The 25,849-nt window shown below is 37.5% G+C and overlaps 1 protein-coding gene across 2 annotated transcripts; it reads left to right on the top strand.

Annotated features, from left to right (window-relative positions):
- Positions 1 to 242: 242 nt before the first annotated feature.
- Positions 243 to 25,619, top strand: SERPINB7 (serpin family B member 7; the record flags this gene model as incomplete). Of its 2 annotated transcripts, XM_080714573.1 has the most annotated exons (7): positions 243 to 425; positions 9,465 to 9,515; positions 10,447 to 10,563; positions 16,925 to 17,042; positions 19,967 to 20,109; positions 22,198 to 22,344; positions 25,221 to 25,619. In XM_080714573.1, the coding sequence occupies 7 exons, from the start codon at positions 258 to 260 to the stop codon at positions 25,617 to 25,619; spliced, it is 1,143 nt and encodes a 380-aa protein (XP_080570699.1). The 2 variants fall into 2 exon arrangements, with proteins under 2 accessions (XP_080570699.1, XP_080570698.1); XM_080714572.1 differs by lacking the exon at positions 9,465 to 9,515 and having other exon boundaries at positions 258 to 425.
- Between the last annotated feature and the right edge of the window lie 230 nt (positions 25,620 to 25,849).

Genomic DNA, 25,849 nt, shown 5'->3' with positions numbered 1-25,849 from the left:
CTCATTAGTAATTTCAGAAGGCATGTGACTGCAACTGAGTTAACACAATGGTAATTCCAGAATATTTCTTTTTCCAGACTACACATATCTCCCTCCTTGGATTCTGTTTTTCTCTCATACCATATTTCTTCCCATGAGATATCTGAATCTTTGAATTTCAGTCACAAAGGTCCATAAAAACCTTAATATTAATGGAAAATGTGCCCTGAATTAATTTAATATTTTCCACTGTCTCCTAGGCTGCACTCGGTCTCACAATGGCCTCCCTTGCTGCAGCAAATGCAGAATTTGGCTTCGACCTATTCAGGGAGATGGATAGCAGCCAAGGAAATGAAAATGTGTTCCTGTCCTTTCTGAGCATCTTCACTGCCCTGAGCCTGGTCCGTCTGGGCGCTCGAGGAGACTGTGCCCATCAAATTGATAAGGTCAGTCTCTGTTTTCCCAGTGAATCATTGTGGCAAATGCTTTCTCCCAAGAGAACATTTCACTATAAAGCTTCCTGTTTCTGTGGAGTGGGCATCCTGAGAACAACAGGAGCCCTATCTTCAGGACTGCCTCTCCAGGTGTGAAGATAGCACACACACCTTATGGCCTTTCCCCTCTCTCCCCCCAGAGCTGGGTATTGAACTTAGGGCCTTGACCATGCCGGGAAATCACTATACCACTGAGTCACAACATGTGTTTTGAAGGTGGGAGGCAGCAAGAATTCTCCTAGCTCTAGGATGGGAGAGTAGCTTAATGGTAAAGTGCTTGCTTAGCATATGCCAGGCTCTGTGTTCAATCCTTAGCACCACCAAAACACTGAAATGTGCAGTCCTGTGTTCTCTTCTTAGTTCAGTGGTTTTCAAAGCATCTCCCAATCCCCGCCCCAGACCAGCAGCATCTGCATCACCTGGAGAGCTTGTCAGAAATATAGATGCTTAGGCTCCACACAGATCTCCTGAGTCAGAAACTATGGGTGTGGGGTCAGAAATATGGGTTTTGATAAGCTCTTTAGATGGACACTAAAGTTTGAAAATCATTGCCTGGATAGACACGAGTGATAGAGATGAGCCAGAAAGAGCTATCAATGATGTCCTAGTGTATACACTGGTTACCTGGACACAAATGATGTACCAGATAATAGAAGCTGACCTGAATAGTCATCACCAACACCACCTTCATGACCACCTTCATAAAGTATTTATTTATACACCCTTGAATATAGCTCTGTGCTGTGCTTTATAGGGACATGGAATGGTCAACGTTTCCCTTTCTTCTGTCTGAAAATTACAGTGGAAATTCAGTAGTTCAGCAGCACCGTGTCTAGGCTCTATGCAGACATCTTGAGTTCATCTTTTTCTGCCCCTGATTCTACCCACTATTTTAGTTCAGGAGTAGGTGCTAAAAGAAGCTGGTCCTTGTGTAACCTGCTATACCTTAGGACTTGTGGAAGATTACTTGTATACATGATTTAAACTAGTATGCTTCTTTTCTTTCTTTGCATAGCTCAGTGAGTCTATTGCTATGGAGCAAATACTACTGAGTCTAGTACTGATATTTATATACTTAAGAGCCAGTGGGGTTTACCACCCAGTCAACAGACCACCTCACTTTTAGGAGATGGTAGTAACAACCAGCTGCTAAGAAAGTCATCAGTGCCAGCCTCTGGGATAAGTTCAACAAATATAATCTTATTTGATACTCCTCAAAACACACCGAAGTGGCGTTTATTATCTTGACTTGATGGAGGGGTTGCCGTGCCAACCATGTGCTGACAGATGTCAGAACTGCGATTCAAACTCAGAATGATCTTCTAAAGTAGGGTTTCTGAGCCTCGGCACTACTGACATTTTGGACTAGATAATTTTTTGTTGTGAGGCACTGTGCATCACAGAATGAGAATTTTAGAAGCATCCCTGGTCTCTCCCAAGCTATTTATCAGCACCTCTCCCTGCCTAAGTTATTACAACCAGAACATTTTCAGATATTTTCATGAATTCCCCTGAAGATAAAATCAACCCCTAGTTGAGAATCACTGCCCTGAAGCCATCAAACTAAAATGCAGCTCAAAGTACATTATTGTAAAACTTTAGTTATTTTAAAATTTAATATTGACAAAAATATAAAGTGTTTGAAAAAATTCAGCAGCTAATAAAAATGAAGCCATTCATTAACAAAAATATATAATATTTTTTGAGAGCCAGGTGAGGTAACTTGTTTACCGCTCATGTAACCTCCTATAAGATCATTCAGGAGGAAGAAATGCCAATTCTAGTCACAAAATCAATTGCGTATAAAATTTTAGTCCTTTGAAAAATGTTCCTTTGGAAAAGAATTCTCAGCTTCACTCCTGTACCAATTAGGTTTTCATTTCAACATTCGACATTTAACATGATGGGCCACGTATTTATAGTTTAGTTCTATCTAGGCTTGATCAATTTAGTTATAATTTATGGCTTCCTTAACTGTATCTCCTTTAATCTTTACTGTGTACTGTCGATACTTTTTTTTCCTAATGCTAAAATTATTACAGTTGGAGAAATAAAAATTCCTTTAAATAAACTTGTCATTTTAAAAACTATCATTCCCAATAATCTTAAAATATCTTAGCTTTCAGACCCAACATCTTATCTTGAATTTTCTTGGCTCATCTAAGGCTTCAGCTAAACTTTAAGAATTTCTGGCTTATTTACCGGATAAAGTAAAGAATCAGCATGCTTAAGGTTCAAGGGACTTCATGTAGTATGGCAAGATGGCACCGCTGCAGCGCCCTCGGCTGCAAGGCGGGAGGGTTTTTGTTTTTTTCTCTCTGATCAGTCTTCTAGCTTTTTTCTCCGGCTGTCTTTTACTTATCGTGTTCTTTTTAAAGTTATGGTGTGTTCTTGCTCTTGTAAGAACGCTGTTTGTAAGGCGATGGGGATCGGGTGTCAGCAGGACTGATACCTACGGCTTCCCTTGGCCGCCATCTTCCCAGAGGTCTTAGTGGAGTTAATGTACCAGTTAATGTTTGTCATTTGGGTGAAAAGCCAAACAAATTTTTTGACCTTATTTGTAAGGTCGTATGTTGAGCCTCTTTTTAAAATTTAGCTCTAGTATTATTGTTCTTTCTTTTTTTCATTCTAAGTGTAAAATCTTTATTTACTCCTTTTTTGGAAAATCTTGCTCTTCTCTGTCACATAACATTTTTATTGATATACCTTATGCCACATTTATATTCTCCCTAACTCATGTGTTTCCATCACGGTGTTATCTAAAAGTTGTATAAATTTGAAATTTCTAAGACATAATGAGTTTTTACCAAAGACATTAAAAATAATCATTATAATATGTATTTTAATTATACTACTCGGTAAGAAGAAATCAGTTTTATGACTTGGAATGAATACATAGGGTAGAAGCCCAAAGGGAAACAGATGATTCATTCTCTCTTTCTCTCTCTGTCTTTTTAACACTAAATCCAAATACACTAAAATGCTTACATTGTATAGATACATAATTTTCTTTTTTGTTTTCATCTGAATTTATTAGCCAGTTATTGAGGAAAAAAAAAACTTTAATTTCTTTACATAAAAACATGAGGGGATATGAAGAAACAGGATTCCGAGTATTTCAAGTAGAAGCACCAAGGAATCTGATGGAAAAAAATAAAGAGAACTTGTGATTAAAAAGCCGTTTGAGGCCGGGGGTAGTAGTGCATGCTTGTAATCTCCGCGCTTGGGAGGCAGAGACAGGAGGATCGTGCAGGTTCGAAGCCAGCCTCGCTGGCTCAAGAGACCCTGTTTCCAAATAAAAAGTGTAAAATAGGTCTGGGAATGAAAGCCTTTTGAGTTAGTTGGTATTTACCACCCATGAATAGGTGGTAGTATCATTATTCATCATTGGTCATGGTAGTGTTATTCTTAATCTACAAGTTCTTATAAATGTTTAGATAAACCAGGTATGTATTCCTTCAATATTGTGCTATTTCAGCTTTGTAAAAGCCAATAAGAAATATTAAAAAAAAACAATTAATATAAGAGAGTAAAATTAGTAAAAATAAAGAATGGTATTAAATAAGTATCATTCTTACAGCTTTTTTCAAGAAGTTAAGAGGAATATCCTTTGAAAATGCATATAATTTTATCATACTGCCTAGGTGCCAAAAATTAACATAAAAATGATGTTGAGTCTTGACACTTCATCGTGGTATTTGTTTTTCATTTTCATCCATAGTTTCTGATATAACAATTTATCTAATGGTAGCCTTATGCTTTAGGTGACCTTTCGAAAAACAGAGATTCAGAACAAGTTTCAAAAGTAGGAATCTGCCTTTGGATAAATTTTGGCAAAAGGGATATCTTTCTCCTTGCTAGACTTCACATTAATTATTAGGTTCTTTTTTCTTAACAAGGTAATAAAGGATAGATTTAAAACTCTGAAGAACATACATTAGTCAAACTATATGTTATAAATTATAGTTTATACATGTTTATAGTGTATTCAACAATATTATATAATAATTAAATATAATTTCCAATTTGTTCTCAGCCTTCAACTTTTTTCTGTGAATTGTTTCAAAGATCAGAAACCTAGACTTTCTTATTCTTGATCTCTCATTTTAGAAAATAAAAGGCACGAAGGCCCACTCAAGGCCAAGGTCAGTGGACACACGTCAGACACTACTTCTCCCCCTTTTCTTCTTAAGCTGAGATGATTGACAGCAGCAGATTCCATTAGCAACTTTCCCTTTTCATTTTGGGAGCATCTAGAGGAGACTTCGTTTATTTTCTAACAGAGATGTCACAGATCCAGGAGAATAAAACGATGATAAAGACACAGCCCAAGTTATACAGATTCTTGTTTTAATTTCCTCCCTAGCTATAGCAAAAATAAACAATCCCATAGAATGTGAAAGGGGAAGGTCCTTGTCCAGGTCCCTGATAAGTTGTAATTAAAAAGCCCTTTGAGTTGTTAGTTGGTATTTACCACCCATGAATATGTGGTAGTATCATCATTCACCATCGGTCATGGTAGTGTTACTCTTAATCTACAACTCTGTGGGAGTCACAGTCACCATAAAAGGGAGGCAAGATTGTTGAAAGACCCAGGGTACCCTGGCATTTCTAAGTCTAAATTCATTATATCTTTCAGTTTGGAGCAGACAGCTACCATACTTTTTAAAGCATTTAAAATCCATGTATTTGGCCAAGGAAAAAAAAAGAGGAAAGAGGCTGGTGTTTTTCATGCCCAGGGCAGCACAGAACTAGAGGATAAATGACCCCAGGTTGATAGAGAACTCTAGACTGCCATCCTGATGATTGCAGAGACCTTGCTTGTGAATTTTATATAACTAATTTTCATATCAGGTTTGTCTGGTTGACTTTTCCATCTCTCTCAGTCCATCTCAGGTTATTATTCCAGATTAAGAGGAAGGAACAATTGGGAAACAGGTTCCAATTCTCTGTACCCTTATAAGACTAAGGTTGACAATCATTACTTTGTAAGTAATGTAAAACTTACTCTGTATGTTTTCACACCTCCTTCTGGGCTGTTCCACTTTCTCCTAGTCAGTAAGATGGTGCTATTAATTAGGAATCCCGAGACTGAAAGCCCTACAGAAACCCTGATGGTGACATTGACTGATTTAATTAAATACTCATAAAAAATTTCTTTACTCAGTGTCAGAGTAGCCCTTCCTACCACTAGTCTACCTTCTCTAATTAGAGGCATGGTTAAATATAGAACACATGACCCCTTCAAGCATAGCTGCATCTTTTAACAGAAAACACAATGGAGATTCCAGAAGTCACAAACTGAGATAGTAGAACAAATCTATCATTGCCAGGCATCTCCTTAACCCTTTATAACAGTGGCTTAGAGGAAAAGAAGTGAAATGAGGCCACGCTACCCACTGAATGTTGATTGTCTACGCATGCTAGGGATGGGGAGCACAGGCTTCATTTCACGTAGGGATGGGGAGCACAGGCTTCATTTCACGTAGGGATGGGGAGCACAGGCTTCATTTCACCTAGGGATGGGGAGCACAGGCTTCATTTCACCTCAATAGCTCCATAACGGGTTCCCATATGTACATTGTATACATTTTTATTACTTCTTAGTAGAGCAACCATTTGTGTTTAAGATTTCATAGATATTAGGTCCTGGGAAAAACTCAGATCAAATACAAAAGGAAATCAATACTTAGGCAATTAAATCAAAGTAATTCAGATAAAACCTCATCAATTTGTTAATTTTGTAATTCATCAGGTACTTTCTTGTTTAGCGATGAAATGCAGGCGAGAGGTTTGACCACTTTTTACCCACCTGTAAGAGCTATTCTCTTTGTGATTTGTGAACTGAGGTATCTGTAACCATATCCATCTTGCTGGAAGTTTGAGATCGCTGAAGACTCTGTTCTGGGACTTGTGAGGGAAGACAAATACTTCCTCCTGCTTTTTGGTCTTCACCTCTCTCGTAATTGTTGGATATGTCTGAGCTGATTTAGTTTAAAGCCAACATCAGACAGATCACAGGTTTGAGGCCAGCCTTAGCAACTTAGCGAGACCCTGTTTCAAAATAAAAAAATGTACTGGGATCCATGGTGTATGCCTGAAATCCCAATATTTGGGAAGCTGAAAAAGGAACATTGCACGGAGGTTCTCGGCCAGCCTCAGCAACCTCATGAGGCCATCTACAACTTACTGAGACTCTGATTAAAACAAAGTAGGGTTGGAGATGTAGCTCAGAGGCAGAATGACTCTGGGTTCAATCCCCAGTACTACAGTAACAAACAAAATAGAGTTGGGGTGTGGTTCAGAGATATAATGCTGTGGGTTCAATTCCCAGTACCACCACAACCACCATCAACAATAACCAGCATTATTTATTGTCTAGAGCAAAGAAAAAGGAAGAAAAATAAACAAAAACAATAAATAAATCCTGGGTGGGAATGAGATTGTTGACCCCTCCCAAAATCCACTCCATTCTTTTTCTGGAATCTAGGAAAAAGTGAGCTGGGTGACTGTGGCCTCAGAGAATAATTCTCAAGCTTCACACTCAATCCTTCCTAAGACCATCTCGTGTTTTGAGATGTCAGTATATTGTGACTATTCCACATCCTTTTCAATGGCAACTAGGAAAATCGTTTCTAACCCTTATTGTTGTGAATATTAACCCTTAATATAAATTTATAAGAGACTGGCTGATAACTTACTTCTCTGACATTTTCTTTTAAAAAAAAAGACTGTCATTTTGAGTGCACATAGTTATTTTTAATCAACTACATTTTCATGTTCATTTAAAAATATGCTTTTATTGGCTCATTGTAACCACGTATCATATTGAGTTTTAGTGTGATAGAAACACCCATGCACATAGCACTCGGTGTGTTTCCCTGCGATTCTGACCCTGCTGTTTGGTCTTCCTCCCTCTTGACAGTACTGAAATCAGAACTGACAGCTTCACAAATATACCTAGACTTATTTGAACTGATTCCTTCATCAAGTCTCCCCTTTCCTCTCCCCACCTCCCTCCTCAAATTGTCTTCCACTATTCTACTGGTATCTCTCCTCATTTTTCCAAAGTCTTTTGGTGTTTCCCCGTTTCTCTCTAGATTTCACAAAGGAAAGAAAACATGACATCTTTCTATTCTTCTCTTGATAATGCTGGCATCTTCAGGAAGTTCCAGCCCCAGGAGCTGATGCCATGGCTGCCACGAGGGCACATAAAGATGATGGCTTAGGACCTCTCCTAAGCGAGAATATCAATCTTTTTCCCCTTGAAAGATAAAGTGCACTGTGCTTTGGGAATTCGGGAGCAATGATTCTAAAATTTAAAATTTATTTCAGTCACTGAATTGAAAGGGACTGGTGAGAAAAAGGGGCTGGTGGACTATCAAGACATTAAAACATTTTCAGTACAAGAGAGATTTATCCCCAGAGGATGATCCCCTTTACTCAACAGCCTTTTTTTTTTTTAAACACATTTTTGAACTAAAGGAAAAGAGGCTCTAGAGTCTGAAAAGTTCTATTCTTTTGTCAGAAGGCACCAAAATGTGACTTTAAGATTCACAGTAACCCAGAGGACAGGTGGCAGCAATGATAGTGGGTTTTATTTAAAAAAAAAAAAGTTAGCTTTGGGAAGGTTATTCCATAACCATTATTATGTGCACATCAGCATAAGAAATCCTCTATAAGACTAAAATGGTCTTTTCTTAGTTAAAAATATGTCTTGGAAATAAATTATAGTTTTAAAATTTGGTTAATACAAAGGATGCTTGAACTGAATTTGTTTCCTGCCTCCTTTGTATAAGACAGAGTATACATATACAGAATAAGACAAAAAGGTTAGTGCAAACCTGAGTTTCTGTGCTTGAAGAAATCTATTGGATAAAATAAGGCACACAGCCAGGCATGGTGGCGCACGCTTGTAATCCCTGCGCTTGGGAGGCGGAGACAGGAGGATCACGCAGGTTCCAAGCCAGCCGCGCTGGCTTAAGAGACCCTTTTTCCAGATAAATAAAAAAATATGAAATAGGTCTGGGAGTGTAGCCTGGAGGTAAAAGGGCTTCCAGGAACCCCAGGTTCACACACACACAAAAGGCACACAGGCACATAATGTTGAATTTTGCATTAATAACTTGAAGATTCTCTCTGTTAAGACACCTGTAAGATAAGGGGTTGAAAGAAAGGGAAAGGAGAAAAAAATTAGTGCTCAAATGTTAATGGCACCATGTTTTAGGACAATAAAGTAAAAGTGAATGCTATTTTATAAGATGAAATATCAAGAAATTTAGAGCTAATAATCGATGGGAAATGCTGATGGGTTCCATGATTCCATAATTATTAAAAACAGCAACAAAAGCAGGTGTGGAGGAAATTTAATAGGTAAAACTCAAATAAATGTCAAACGAAGCTGTGAATTGATGTTCATCGGCTTAAATTTTTATTGGCTCAAATGCTAAAATGAGAGCTTTCAGGTTACTTAAAACAGAAGCAGAATTATTTCATGGATCATAAAATGATCCGCAGGTATCTTGAGGTTTGTTGTGGGAGTGAGGATTGTTGTAGCTTCTCTTTTGGCTATCTTGATAAATGTTGAGTTTAATTGTTTAAATGCATGTTTTAGTCAGCGTAGGGTTGTGCAGTGCAACATTAACATGGTCAGTCTGTAGACTGGCCACCAGAAAAACATGCCTTTGTGGAAGCAATATCCCCATATAATTTATGTCAATTAATACAAATTCCAAAATCCTTCTCTTGGCTTCCCAAGAGAAGTCAAAATGTGAAAAAAGGAAGAAAATGTAACAAAAATGAAACCAGACTGTATTTCTCTCCTTTTTGGCACACTGGTGTTTATTTGAGTTCTGGGGAGAATGAGCTCCAGGACTCAGTGAACAAACATTGAACGACAATTAGATGGAAAATATTTTTATTTTTTAGAGCACTTGTTAACTCTTTTTCTAGAAATCTGTGATAACTATTCTCTTTGTGTCTTCTTTGCAGACACTTTATTTTAACTCCATTTCAAGACGTGGAAACTCTTCCAATAATCAGGTAAAACAATTTGTTCTTTTAAGAAAACAAAATGTGAGCCAGACACAATGGTATATCCCTATATTCCCAGTACTTGGGAGACTGAGACAGGATAATCAGAAGTTCAAGGTCAGCTTTGGCAACTTAGCAAAAACCTATTTCAAAATTAAAAATACATAGGTGTGAGGTGTGGCTAAGAGGTAGAACACCAGAACACCCCTGGGTTCAATCTCCAGTAACACACACACACACACACACACACACACACACACACACACATGCACACTCATACACATGAGTGTGCATGCATGCAAGAATATGATGTGGCTGGGCGTGGTGGCGCATGCCTCTAATCTCAATATTTGGGAGGTTGGGATAGGAGGATCATAGGTTTGAAGCTAGCCTCAGCAACTTATTTTAATATGTTCTGTATTCTTTTGAACAAAAAAAAACATGTTTCAAACTCCTAGGATCATAGACATTTCAAATAAAAATTTGACAACTTAATTTTTAATTATTAATTTACCAATATCTTACTTGTGTATTGGCAATATTTTAGTAAGATAAACATGGAACTAAATGATATGTTTTTCTCCTTTTTTATTCATAGCCATCTTACATTGATAAAATCAATTACTTGGTATACATATTTGGCAAATTCATTGTTTTGTATTAATAATTTTATTCTAGGCTTTTTACAACAGTAAGTTATTTAATTTGATCACAAACATTATTATAAGAAAAGGTAAGATACTGGATATATATATGGCATTGCTACTTTAATAGTGTCTTTTTTATTCTTTTACAGATGCTCTACATATTGTAAAATGTTTTATGTGTAAAATAGATAAAACTTAAATGTTAAATAAACCCATGACTTGATGAATTCATAAGAGATTATGGATACCCTTGAAGTGTAAGAATAACTTTTTATACATCTTTTTTTAAATAGTCGGGATTCCAGTCTCAACTGAGTAGAGTTCTCTCTGAGATAAACGCATCCCACAAGGATTATGAACTCAGCATTGCCAATGGTCTTTTTGCAGAAAGAGTGTTTGAAATTCGTAAGGTAGGTGAAACTGCTTGTCTTAGAAAGTGATTTCCATTCTGTACCGGAATCTTGTTCAATTCATTATGTGAAAAAATGCATGTGACTTTCTGCTGAGCCTTTTCTATCTGGGTGTGGTGGCACTTGCTTGTTATCCCAGTACTTGGTAGGTGAGACAGGAAGATCTCAGTTCTGAGACCAACCTCCACAACATAGTGATATTCTTAGCACCTAGTGAGGTCCTGTTTCAAAATAAAATTAGAAAAAAGTTCTGAGAGTGTGGTGTGAAGATAAAATACTCCTGGTTCAATCCTTAGTAACACACACACACAGATACACACACACACACACACACACACACACACACACACACACACACAAGTAATTGTCTTCTTTATATTATTAATTATACCAAGTGTCTTCAAAATACCATCACTGTTTTCAAAGTTCAAGTTTTCACCCTATATCAAGAGCCACCAAGACGGATGTTTTCCCAAACAGAAGGAAACTTCCCCATTAGCCATGAGGCTGAGCTGTTGTTGGAGGCAGGGAGCAGTCCCCAGCCCCAGAGGAAAATGTCTATCAGTGTTTTCTTTGAGATCCAGTCTATTGAGACAATTTGGCATCCCAGGTGTGAGCTTTCTCTCTTCACCTCCTTTTTTATCAGGTTTGCTTTTCATTTCTTCTTCCACTAGTTATCCTTTCTCTTTTTACAGTGTGTGTGTGTGTGTGTGTGTGTGTGTGTGTGTGTGTGTGTGTGTGTTGAACCCAGGAACATTCTACCCCCAAGATACACCTCCCTATTTTATTTTTATTTTTATTTTTTTTTGCTGGTACTGGGGTTCCTGGAAGCCCTTCTACCTCCGGGCCACACTCCCAGACCTATTTTTTTATTTTTTGGAAACAGAGTCTCTTAATCCAGCACAGCTGGCTTTGAACCTGCGCGATCCTCCTGTCTCCGCCTCCCAAGCGCGGGGATTACAAGCGTGTGCCACCACGCCCGGCTTTATTTTTAATTTTGAAACAGGATCTTACTAGGTTGATGAGTCTTACCACTTGCTGAGCCTGTCCTTGTACTTACATCTCAGCCTCCTAAGCACTGAGATAACAAGCGTGTGCCACCATGCCCTGCTCTTTTTCTGCTTTTATTGATGTGTGATAGTTTCCACATCATACGGTAGTTCATGGTGCTAGTGTCATACATGCATGCAGCAGTTGGTGCCTTATCTTTTTAATGATGTTGTTTATAAACAAACCCCTCATGGGAAATATAGCCAGATACCACCAGCCATTAGCAGAGGAGAAGTTCAGGCCCCACACAGAGGTGGGAAGTGTGGTCAGCAGGTGAATTTTCAGTATTTTTGCATGGTGTTGGTTATCAGTGCATTCATCATGGTATCGTACCTACCCAAAGACCAGTGAGGCCTGGAATGTGCTCCCAAGCTCCCATGGCCAACCCTTGCCTTGGAACTGTCATTGCTGTGACCAGCGGAGGCTGATTACCTGGTCAGGACTATTAAGCAGACACATTGCCCATATTTCTCTGGGCTTGTTCTCAATTCCTCAGGCATCTATCTATAAAACTCTGCCTCGGTGACATTGCTGGGCTAATCTTCACCTGCATCTTTGTCAGCGCTCTCTGTTCCACCCAACCATTATTTTTTCTCTCAGTCTGTCACCTACTCAAATTCTTTGCCCATCCCCGGCACCACTCCCAAATCCTTTGGCACATTGCCGATTACAAAGCATTAGAGCACTTTTTGTTGTCAAGTCTTCCCCAAAGATTTCTGTACAGGTTTTCCAGAGTCCATCATATGTGTCCATTACATTTGATTTCTCTGTTCTCATGCAAAATCCTGTAGCCTGACTATTGCTAACGCATTTGAACTAAGAGTTGATCTATCTCTTTTGTTACTATTTAGAGCATATTTCCATGTTCTTTTTTTTTCTGACACTCATTGTGTATAAAATGAAATATGGTCAGAAGCACAGCCAAGGTAAGATCTGATCAAGAACATGGAGGATGGAGACATTGCCCTTCTGTCCTCCAGACATTTGTAAATATAGCTAGTTATTTTTAAAATGACTTTTGCGCTTATTTATTTTATTTTTTGTGGCACTGGGGATTGAACCCAGAGGCATTCTACCTCTGAGCTAAACTCTCAGCCTGATTTTATTTCTTATTTAGAAACAGAATCTTACTAAGTTGTGACGGCTTCACTACGTTGTCCAGACTGGCTTCAAACATGTGATCCTCCTGTCTCAGCCTCCCATGTACTGAGATTACAAGCATGTGCCGCTATACCCAGCCATGACTTTTGCTTTTAAATGTAACGAATTAATAACTTCTTAAGCATTGAAGTGAGATTATAATGTACCAATAAAAGCACCAAAAATAAAATAATAACCTCTGAAAAAAAGAAATCAACATAAAGCTAGATCATCTCCAGGATATTTATATCCTGGTTTGTAATGCTCTTTTTACTCATATTTGAATATGGATAAATTGATTAGAATTGATAATAATAAAAGTCTTTACAAAATGTATGGAACTGTTGATGACCCAGCTACCAACCTGGATACTTCTCTGTCTTTTCCTGATCTATACGAAGTATGCCTTGGGTCTGATTTCTGTAAATGTCATTCCATATTCCCCTCAATTCTTCCCCCATTTGGTAAATGTCAATGTTCCTGTGGATTAGGAGCACTGCCCTAGTGGATGCTCTACTCTACTTGCCTCCTGACAGTTTTCTGACCCGCTCCCCAAACTGTTTTAGTAAGAGAGGAAAACTATACTATGAAACTCATCAACAGCCAGAACTATTGCACATTGTAGATTTCCATTCTGTGTTCACAGAATCCTTGTTTCTTGTTCCTTCATGCCCGCCCTGCTTATTCTTCATCTGTTTTGAGTTATTCAAGCTCTTGGCCTCTCGACTTTCTCTCAACATATTCATTGTTTTTCAAGATTCTCATTTCCTAACCACTGTCTTACTCATAACCTTTCTTCCCTAGATAATTAGCCAAATCCAGATCAATGCCACGGAATTCTCCGGCAATTCTGCAGGGTCTACTAAAAGATACTCATCAAATGCCCTAAAAGTCTGAATTGCCATTTTGACACTGTGTTCCCTCACTCTAGCTGGTCTTAGTTGTGGCCAAGCCCGCATGGTCAACACTGGTGATTTCTTTGGAATTTCTGTCCCATGGTTTCCATAGTGTTGATTTCTCCAACATGTCTACCTTCTGCTCTGGTTGATTTATTTTGATGTCCTCTGTTTACCATTATTCCTCCCACCGTTATTTAAATTGTTAATTTTCCTTAGGGATTTGAGTTTTTCATCTCCTATTCCAGCCTGTCTTCTCATACAAGATGAAGTGATCTAATAATTTCTGGAGATTGTCTTTCATATTTCTTCAGCTTTTCAAAGCCACATGACGAGTCTTCCATTATGCCTCAATACCATGCTCAACTCTTTGTCTGTCTAACGTAACTTCTCACATGAGCATCCATAGAATCCGCAGGACACCATGTTTGCTGACCCCAGACCTCTTTCTTGTTCTCTTTTAATAAGTGACTCATTAGCCGGGTGTGGTGGCGCACGCTTGTAATCCCCGCACTTGGGAGGCGAAGACAGGAGGATCGCGCAGGTTCGAAGCCAGCCTCACTGGCTTAAGAGACCCTGTTTCCAAATAAAAATATAAAAATAGGTCTGGGAGTGTAGCCCGGAGGGCTTCCAGGAACCCCAGTACCACCAAACAAAACAAAACAAACAAAACAAAGTGACTCATTGAATATCAGGTTATTTTTTACTTCTCTTTTCCCTAACCCTCATAGTAACTCTATGGAAAATTGCTAGGTCTAATTTCTACTTTTAAAAATAAAAACTTCAGTCAGGCGTGGTGGTGCATACTTGTAATCCCCGCACTTGGGAGGCGGAGACAGGAGGATCGCGCAGGTTCGAAGCCAGACTTGCTGGCTTAAAAGACACTATATCCAAATAAAAATATAAAAAATAGGTGTCTTGGAGTGTAGCCCAGATTTAGAAGGGTTTACAGGAACCCCAGTACCACCAAATAAATAAACATATATATATATATATATATATATATATATATATATGTATATATATAGTATATTATACTATATATAGTATATTATACTATATATAGTATATTATACTATATATAATATATAGTATATTATATATACTATATATGTAGTATATATAGTATATAAAGTATTGTGAAGGGGTAATTGGGTGATGTGTGCATTTATGTCTCTACCATCTTGTAATCTATTAAGATGTGTGACTACAATGCAGCAATAAAACATTTTAGAAAAATAATTAAAAAAAAATATATATATACTTCACACAACCCATTTTCTCACTAGCTCATACTAAGGAGAACTTTGGATTTCTTACTTTTTGTGACTAATTAATCCCACTTATCATACTGTTGCTCAGTTCCATCAATTTTTGTAAATGACATAATTTTTTCTGCTTTATGGCTGAGAAAAAAATCCATTGTGGAAGCATAGCTTTGTAATCCATTCACAGGAGGAACTCTAGACAAAGAAGAAACTATAGATGAGCAAATAAGATGACCTCACCGAGGGGAATGGGAGGGGAGAGGGAAAGTCCCTAATGTGCATGATGTACATTCACAAACATATCAGTCAGTCACTAAGCCACACATGAGAAGGGGAAAGAGGGAAGGGAACGGGTTAGGAACTGTGAAGGGCTAATTGGGTGATATGTGCATTTATGCCTCTACCATCTTGTAATCGATTAAGATGTGTGGCTACAATGCACCAATAAAACATTTTAGAAAAATAATTAAAAAATAAATAAAAATAAAAACTTAAACCAAGCATGGTGGCACACACCTCTAATCCCAGTAGTTGGGAGGCTGAGACAGGAGGAATGAAGGTTCAAGGATAACCTCAGCAATTAGTGAGACTCTCATTATCCTAACAAAACCCTATTTCAATTTTAAAATATAAAATAAAATAGGGCTGGGTGTAGCTTAGAGGTAGAATGCCTCTGGGCTGCTCAACCCCCAGTAACACAAAAATAAAATAATAAAATAAAAACAACTAAAAATATTTACAAACTCACAGAAATGAAGAGAAGAATATTCTGTTAGTACATTTTGGATATGGAGAATCTGGGAAGCGTGTTGGTCTTAGAAAACAAGATACTAGAGAAGGTGAAACTAAAGCAGGAAAGAAATTCAAGGAAAAAATAATGGGTCATAATTCTGGAGATGAGAAGAGCTGATGCTTTAGTCAGGTTTCTTCAGAAGAACAGAAATGGCAAAATGTATATACAGAGATAAAGATATGTAAAAAAATCTTTGGTTGTATGAATACGGAGATTGAGAAATCCTGAGATATACGGCCAGCAAAGCTGGAGATACTGAAAGACTGAGATATTGTTCTAATTCAAAGGCTCATAAACCTCAGACTTTAGAAGAGCCATGTTTCAACTGGAGTCCAAAGGCTGGAGAAAGGCTGATGTTCCAGCCTGAGCAGGGACAGTAGGATATTCCCTTACTCAGCATCCTGGTTCTGTTCAGGTCTTCAATTTATTGATGAGGCCCACCCACACACATTTGGTGGAGAAAATTTATTCAATCTGCTGATTCAGTTATTAATCTTATCTAAAACTATCCTCACAGATATACCCAGAAATATGTTTGGCTGATTGTCTAGGTATCCTATCGCCCAGTCAACTTTACACATAATATTAATCATCACAGATAATATTAATGGTAAAGTATTTTCCTTGGAAAGAGACCTTTCTTTTTCAGAGACGGATAAAGTCATCTGGAATGAGTGTGACCCCAGAAATGTATAAAATATGACATCATTCGCTGACAGTCCTAAATGCAGGAGGGTTTAAGGGATCTAATTAATGCATTGAGACAATGAGCGGAGACTAGAGGAGGGAATCAGTGAAGGGCAAGGGAAAGAATTGATGAGCAGATTATGGCCTCAGGTAAGACTGGTTAGTGCTAATATTAGTGGTGAAGTCTCTTGCTGTGGCCCTTTACAATATCAAACCCACAAGTTGGGGTCGAGTTCTTGTAAACTGTTGTAAACTTTCTTTATTGCCATTTAAGTTTCTTACAACTTGCACTAACAACGTCTCTAGACTGTGGAATGACTCTTAAAACTATTCTTTCTAACCAGTGTCTGAGTCGATGGATGGGTGTGTGTATAGCTGGATGAGTCTGTAGATGAAAAGGACTCTATTGCATGAAAATTACACACAGGTTTAGGGTTATAGCCTACAGGTAGACAAGAGTTAGTGGATTTCTTATGTGTTTAGTTGGTGGTAATTTATAAATGTAAGATCCGTTTTCCTAATTACAGAGCTACATTGAATGTGCTCAGTCACTGTACAATGCCAAAGTGGAGCGAGTTGACTTCACAAATGACGTGGACGAGACCAGATCCAATATTAATAAATGGATTGAAAACGAGACACGTGGTAAGTATAACGCTCTATGTTTTGCATGTTTTGTCAGTGATCTGCTAATATTAAGAACTGATGACTTTAAAGCTGGAGGTTTTTGAACAAAAGGGAATGGCTCTTACTGATCCAAACTCACGATTGCTTTTGTTTAAAGTTGCTTTGTACTTTTCAGAAATTGCATGTTCCATAGAATCTTCTTTTGATTAAGAAATGACTCTGCGAGATAAAAACATTTGACAATTTTATAAATTAGTGACAATCAGAATTAATTTTCTGAATTAAAATCAACAACAACACTCCCTAGTTAGAGGGCGAAAACTTAGATTTTTTTTTTTTTTACTGGAAGTGATTTTTATCCCATGGAACTGGGTATTGAATCCAGGTACACTCTATTTCTGAGCCTTATTTTGTTTTTGTATGTGTAAATATTTTTTAAAAAGCAGGGCCTTACTAAGGGCCTTGTTAAGTTGTGGAGGTTGGCCTTAAACATGTAATTCCCCTGTCTTAGCTTCTCAAGTACTGGGATTACAAGTGTGTATCACCATGCCCAGATTGGGACATTATTGTCTTTTTTTTTTTTTTTTTGGTGGTGGTACTGGGATTCCTGGAAACCCTTCTACCTTTCTACCTCCGGGATACACTCCCAGACCTATATTTTTTATAATTTTTTTGGGAAACGGGGTCTCTGAAGCCAGTGCGGCTGGCTTTGTAGGACATTATTTTCAATAATATATCATAATATTTCGTTCTACTGATCAATTCATATTGTTAGGTTGGGTTAATTTTTATATTATATTTTCATCCTTCTTAGTTTGAATATTATTCAAACTTTATTAATAAAGTTATAACATTCAAGAAATGTATTTTCATGATATTGCTTTTTCTAACAAATATAGCTTATTTTTTCCTTCTAAAATCCTCTTCATTTTTAAAATAATGTATTTGTCAAAGGTAATTCCTTCCAGAAAAAAAAAGTTATTTATTCTTTATTAGTAAGATTCTTTCACAATAAAAACTAAATTCTAGTCAATGTTCTGGTTTATTCAAAGCAAATAGGGGCCAGTCATGGTAGTTCACACATGTAATACCAGTATTTGGGATTCTGAGACAGGAGAATTACAGGGTTCAGGGGAGCACATGGTAACTTAATACAATCCTGTTTCAAAATTAAAAAATGAAAAGGGCTGGGTGTGTAGCTCAATGTATAACTTCTCTGGGTTCAGATCCCATTACCACATACACTCACAAAATTTTTTTAAAGAGGAACTATGTTCATCCTTTGTTTTGTAAGTCAACTGGTTCCAAAGTGAATAGTTATTTCTTTACTCAAGGGCTGGCCTTGATTTCTGTTCTCAACATTATATATAAAATTATTGAGTCTGGCTTCACCTCGGGTATTTGAGACATGTAACTACACTCTTAAAAGCTGGTGATTGGGCAAAAAGACAAATGAATGATGTGTGCATGTATACCTCTCCTATCTTGTACCCTGTTAAAATGTGTGACTACAATGCACCACTAAAAAAAAATTTAAAAGGCCAACATTTGGCAATACTCCTGGGAATAAAAATGCAATACCTCGATTTTCTTTCTGTTAATTTATCATTATATTAGTAGTCAGAGTCACTTTGATCTTTAGTCATTGCAAGTTTCAAATACAGCATTTAATATTCAAGAGAAAGTGACTAATTGTGACTGATAGTATCTGAGTGGCCAGTAAATGTTATTGTATAACTAATAAATGGGATTCTCCTTTGTCAATTGGGGATTGAAGCCTGGGCTTTCTACTGAATGGGATGCTATCTAGTATTAAATATTTAAAGGCATCGGATTACTAGTATCTTTTTCCATTTGGCCCAGTTATTTCTCTCCTCTTCCTTTTTAATGCAAATCTCTGAATAATTATCATTTCAATAAGAATATGTACTCAATATTTATTTGGGTAAAGAACTTGAAATTTTTGCCAATGTTCTAAACAACCCACCCAGATCTTACTTCTCCCTCCTCTACACAAACCATGGCCATCTATTTGAATCTGATCCACTATGACATGTCCCTCCTTTTCTTTCAGTCAAATCTGAACAGTTACTTCCATCGACCTCAGGATAATACCAAGTTCTTACCAGCCAAGGCTATTCATCATCTTGGCCTTGTCTGCAACCTTTCCAACCTATGAGTTACGGTTTCTCCAAATACACTTTGGTCCTCTGGACTTCCATACCTTGAACAGACTGTCCCTTCTTTATGGAAGCTCTCCTTGCCTCTTAAATTGGCCTCAGCTCAAGCAGAAAGCCCACTTCACAGATAGCTTTCCCTAATCTCCCCACCCCCGTAGCACAGTGATCACATCTCTACACTACTGGTGTGTCACTACTGCTTTTGTGGGTGTTAAATCCCCGGTGTTAGATTGTGAGCCCAATGACGGCATGGGCTATGGCTTTTGTGGTTGCAATTCAAGTACCCAGGAATTGGAAAAAGTCTCCTTAATGTGGAATGAAGGAGATAATTAGTCCTTTCAGTGGAAGGGAGTTAAAATTATACTTGGAATGCTGCCATAATCAGTGATGGCCCAGTCAGTGCAGTGAAGGTGGTGTGGTGCTATGAGCAGAGAATTTTTTCCTGGGTAGAAATCCTATTGCCATCGCTCTCTTGTCCTGTGACTTTATCTACGTTATTTAATCTATCTGTGCCCCAGTTTCTCCAACAGGAAGCCAACATTAAAAGTGCCTACCTTATAGAGATTTATGAGCATTAAACCAAAAAACTGCACATAAGGAGTTGAGAAATTGCCAGACACGTTAGTTGCTTATTTGTTATCACGAATATCATCAATATTGGTGTAATTATTATCTGGTAAGAAAACAACATCATGCCCTTGAGTGGTCTTTGCAAACATGTTTTGAAATTGACATTTTCCCCCTCAAATTATTATTCAAAAGGCAAAATAAAGAAGGTGTTGGACGATGGAAGCATCAGCTCGTCCGCTGTTATGGTGCTGGTGAATGCCGTGTACTTCAAAGGCAAGTGGGAATCGGCCTTCACCAAGAGTGAAACCATAAGCTGCAGTTTCAGGTCTCCCAAGGTCTGTATATCTCCTACAAGATTTAGGAGGCTTTTCTCCATTGATACTCCTCTGCTGGAAACCATGGTACTCACATACGCAAATGGTGGGCTTATCATATCTTTCCCTATTTTTTCTGCATTACCAATACTGTAGGAGTAGTTTTTTTTATTATTTTTTGGTGGTACTGGGGTTCCTGGAAGCCCTTCTACCTCCGGGCTACACTCCCAGACCTATTTTATGCCTTTTTTTAATTTTTGGAAACAGGGTCTCTTAAGCCAGCGCTCTGGCTTCGAACCTGTGCGATCCTCCTGTCTCCACCTCCCAAGCGCGGGGATTACAAGCGTGTGCCACCACGCCCGGCTGGACTATTTGTTTTATAAAGCAATGCTAATGCAGGCCATGAAACACAACCAAAGAGATCAATCCCATAAGTTTATATTTCCTAAGATACATTCAAAATTGAAAGAAGCAGCAATGTATACATTTGTTTGAAGATATTTTAATTGGAATCCTATATAAAGAAAACATGACAATGATATATCTGTTATTTTTTGTGTGTGATTTTTAACTGCAGGACCTACAATTAGATTCATTTTTCTAAGCTAAGGCAGGGATACCTCTTTTTCTAAGAGAAAAAGTTATATTTAGCAAAGTTATAATTTCTGAATATACTTCATTTCCTTATTTAGTACTTAAAAAAATTTATAACATCTTATTACCAAGCTTGATAAAACATATATTCTTGGTTGCTTTTTTTCTACTCTAATGTGTTTGTGATAGTCTTAGTAATGTAGAAACATCAAAACCCTTGGAACCAGACATACGATGTCGTGTCCCTACCTAGTTTCAGAAGCTGTGTTGCTGAGTTAAGTTAACCACCGTGGACCTTGCCCTCCTCGGACATTACAAAATAAAGTGCTTTGATTAGCTGACACAAATTCCTCGCAACCACTCAGCCTTTTGTGTTGAAGCAGAGAAATTCAGATTTAACTCTAGAACTTAGTTTTATTTTTCAAGTGGTATATCTTAATATTTTTTCATGTATGGAAATATTCTTTCTACATTTGCCCATCTCTAGAAATTTCAGACATGTAAGTGCTGAGGGCTGAATGAGTTTTAGACATGGATAGCTGAGAGCTATTGCATGAGTCAGGAGATAGGAATAAAAGGTGTCTTAGGTTGTTGTATCTGCAGGCAGAGTAAGTCTGGGGGGAAAAAAGAGACATGAGCATAGAGTAAGCCTTGGACTATATTGCACACTAGGCCCAGCTATGCTGGCTTGCCTCTTGCTGTGTGCACAGACTTCAGGCAGGTCTTGTTGTGTGTCCCCACCTGAAAGTCCTAAGTCAAGGTTCATGACATAGGTGTCTCCATGGAAGAAAGAGCTGGGCACAGCAATATTTCAAAAATTGTATATGACAAAATGATAAAATGTAACACATTTTCATAAGAAACAGCTCTGTCTTAGATATAATCTGTGTAATTGCAATATGAAGGATATTGGTTATTATTAGAAGTCCAGTAACTGGGGAGAACAAGTTTTGGAAGTGAGTTTTTGCTTCCCAGGGAACCTCCTAGAACCTCCAATGCATTTTGAAGAAAAGTTGTTGTTCTTAGTACTTTAATACTTAGTAGCTGTTATAGTTTCAGTAATAAGATGAGTTTTGAAATCCAGATGGCATTTCATTAATTTTGAACATTTTAATCATAATTATTTTAATACCTTTGTTGGTACATTGTAATTAAAGAAAGATTTAAATAAAAGAAAGAGAAAATTGACCTGTTCTTTCTTTTGAATTTTCTCTGAACACACAGTGGCCTTCTGCAGTAGAATTTCATTGATTGGCTCTCTTCCAAACGAGAAGAAAAACATCTTGTCTCTTGGATTGGGTTTTATTTTGCTTTGCTTCTAAAAAAGTTTTATTTTTTAAAATAATGTTATGTAACAACCTTGTTATTATAAATATGCACTCATGAAACATGTAATTGGCCACGTCAGACAAAATCTCCAGCATTGATTAATCAAGGAAAATGTTTTCGTATGTACTTGGTCAATTAGCAGGATGAAGTGGGATTCTAAATAAGTTTTTGTGACTTGTCTCTCAGTGTTCAAGGAAAGTGGTCGCCATGATGCACCAAGAAAGGAAGTTCAACTTGTCCTCTATTCAGGATCCGCCCATGCAGGTCCTTCAGCTCAGATATCATGGCGGCATTAGCATGTACATTCTGCTGCCTGAAGTTGACCTGTCCCACGTAAGTTCCTACTGTCACTTCCACTACTGGGGAAAAGGAAGACTTTTAGGATGCTCTTGATTATGTGCAGTTTTTATTTTTATTTTTTGAGGTACTGGGGATGGAGGTCAAGGACATTCTGCTTCTGAGTTACCTCTCCAACCTCATTTTATTTTGAAATAGAATCTCTCTAAGTTGTGGGGAGCCTTTCTAAATTGTTGAGATTGGCCTTGAACCCACAATCTTCTTGTCTCAGCTTCCCAAATACTGCAATTACAGGCACACACCACCATAGTTGGCTCTTGATTGAGCGTTTATCCATCAACTTCAAGATTTTAGGCTTTCAGAATATTAGATATTTAGCCACTTGTTAACTAATGTGTAAGGAATGCCTATCGATGTGCAAGAAGACCTCCTTACAGACATTGAGATTAAATTATCTTAGTTTAGAATACATTGTAAAGTTAGAACTCTCACAAGTCTCATATATGGAGTCCAACACACATGTGTTTGGATCTTCTTAAAGTTTATCCATGAAAAACTTTTATGTGTTATTGAAATTTTGCTTAGTCAAACATCTTCAGTAGGCATGATATAATGGGATCCTGAGCTATTGAGAATTAAAATGTACACAGTCTCAGTCTGTGCTGCTATGTCTCTGGTAGGAAGCAGTAGACCAGTGAAGTGCAAGTGCTACCACTGTATCTTAGATCCTGGCACTATATCTTAGATCTTTGAGTACCTCTTCCTCTTTTACTTCTCCTGAACTGGGTCTTTGAGTGTGACCTTCCTGGGCTGGTCACATCCTTCCTTCTCTGTTCTCCCAATAAAAAGGAATAATAGACACAATTTATTGAGCACCTATTACATTCCAGGCCATGTGCTCTGCATTTCATTTGTATTATCTCATTTAATTTTTACAGCAACCATCTGAGAAAGTGAAAGGAGGCTCATGGAATTTAGTTAATATGTCTAATAGCTAAATATATATAAATATCTATGCATATGTATTCACACACATATCAACTATATTAAAAAGTTACAAATGTAATTTTATATATTTATTATGTTTTGATCTGGGAAAATGATAAATGCTTATTGTAGAATAATTGGAGAGTATAAAGAATATAAGATATTGATGATTTCACTACTTAGAGCCATTATTTTTATTGGTCTTTTTCCTATTGTTCAAAAATATAACTTTAAAATTTTGTAGATTTAGTTTCTACACAGAAGGAGGCTACTAAATAATTGTAATGATTTTTATTAAATTTTCATCTTTCTTTGGTAGCAGATATGGAACCTATGACCATTATATATCCCAGCTACACCATCAGTCCCATTTTATTTTTTATTTTTGAAGCAGGGTGTCACTAAATTGCTGAGGATTTTGCTATGTTGCTGAGGCTGTTCTTGAACCTGACATCTTCCTATCTCTAAGTACTGGAAGGTTGGCCTTGAACCTGAAATTTTCCTTTCTCAACCTCCTAAGTACTAGGATTATGGATGGGTACCACCATACCTGATTTAATTTTTTTATTTTAATAGCCTTTTTACACAGGAACTGCAAGAGAAATATCAAAAACTTGCAATGGTTAAATCTAAATTGTGACAATAAAATTTGGGTACTCATATTAAATCAATAATGAACTCAATAATCTTCACACCAATCACACTTTAGCACATGTAAGTCATTTTACTTTAAAATAATCTGTACTAATAGAAAAGTACCTCAGATGAAACAAGAGATAGCGCAAAACACAGATTTGTTCTTGTACTTATTGTCTGAAGTTTTGTCTCTATCAGATTTACCTAATAATGTATGCATTAGATTAGTATAAATTTGCATACTGTGTAATCTTAAATACATGTTTCTACATAAACAGATAGTGGTGAGGAAGTTGGCACTGCACTAGGCTGTGAGAAAAAATTTTAACTCGGAATAAAAAGTTATTAAAGATTAGCCACAAATGGGAAAATTTACACGGACAAAATTCAAATGGACTATATTCAACTGTATAAATTTAGTGTCTTTGATATAAACATGTAAAGTTTAAAATATGTGAAAAGGTGTGTTATGAAGTCCAGTGACTCTGAATTTGAGAAAAAATGTTCATATATTAAGATGTCTAGCCAATGTTCATGAAGTAACTTTCCATTCTAAATCTGAAAGAATCAATAATCAATTGTCGGTGTTTGAGATTGATGAATTCAATCCGTGAATCATTTGTAACCGCAGAGGTGTTCGAGGGGGATGCAGGCTCCCAGCTGTGTAGCTAGGGCTGCTGTCTGTGCCTCTGGGGCATATCTCCCTACATCATCTCGAGCTTTGGCCATCTCACCTGTTGAACAGGAGAGTCCCTCTGGATCCAGGACTCGCTGTGGGTGATTCTGCTCGGGGACATTGAATTACCCACACTCCCAGTAGTGGGTCTATGAGCCTTTGGGTCCCTTGTTTTCCACTGGTTCACTTCTTTAGACTGTGCAGACATTATTTTCTGTTTTTCATAAAAGGAAAGGGGTTGGAAAACGTTAAGTGACTGTTTAGCTCTTTTTTCTTCTGCTCATCTATAACTTTCACATTATTTTACCCATCCATATTCTACCCTAATTCTGTATATTCACAGTTGGGTAAAGAACAGGGATGCCTTAGAGTGGACACAAGTCACGCTTTGTTATAGCAGAGAAATTAAGTATGTGATTTGTTAGAAAGTGCTTGAATTATCCATCTAAATCATTCTTCCTTTCCAGACTCCCTTTCTGCTAGGTCTCATTCCTATACTTAAAGTAACAATATCAAGGCGGGTGTAATTATGGAAAACTATTTTTCTTTGCCATTATTATTTCACCTTTTGCTAGCCAGATGATTCTAAATTATATTTTAATTATTCCTACAGGTTGAAAAAAAACTGAACTTTCAGAATCTCATGGACTGGACTGATCCAAGAAAAATGACCTCTAAGTATGTGGAGGTGTTTCTTCCTCAGTTCAAGATAGAAAAGAATTATGAGTTGAAACACTACCTGAGAAGCCTAGGGCTGAACGATATTTTTGATGAGTCCAGTGCTGACCTCTCTGGAATCGCTTCAGGGGGTCGTCTCTATATATCTAAGCTAATGCACAAATCATTCATAGAGGTTACCGAGGAGGGCACGGAGGCCACTGCTGCCACAGAGAACAACATTGTAGAGAAGCAGCTTCCCGACTCCACAGTGTTCAGAGCTGACCACCCATTCTTGTTCGTCATCAGGAAGAATGATATCATCCTATTTAGTGGCAAAGTCTCTTGCCCTTGAAAATCCAGTTGGTTCCTAGTTTAGTTAGTCCTTGCAACATCAAAGAAACACTAGGAGTGAATAGATCTTAAGTGGAGTCACAGGGTGCCTCCTTTGAGTTTATTCCTTCCTTATGTTGCTCAGCAGATGATATTGGTGATGTGACCTTCCTCAGACATCTGGTTAATTGTATTGATCCCTGCTCTTAGCATATCTACTCCCATCTTCTTTCCCAGTTTCTAATTTCCTTG

The sequence above is a fragment of the Muscardinus avellanarius genome (assembly GCF_963383645.1).
Source record: "Muscardinus avellanarius genome assembly, chromosome: 17".
Classification (NCBI taxonomy): Eukaryota; Metazoa; Chordata; class Mammalia; order Rodentia; family Gliridae; genus Muscardinus; species Muscardinus avellanarius.
The sequence above is the reverse complement of the archived record's forward strand: the minus strand, read 5'-3'. Positions and strand labels throughout refer to the sequence as shown.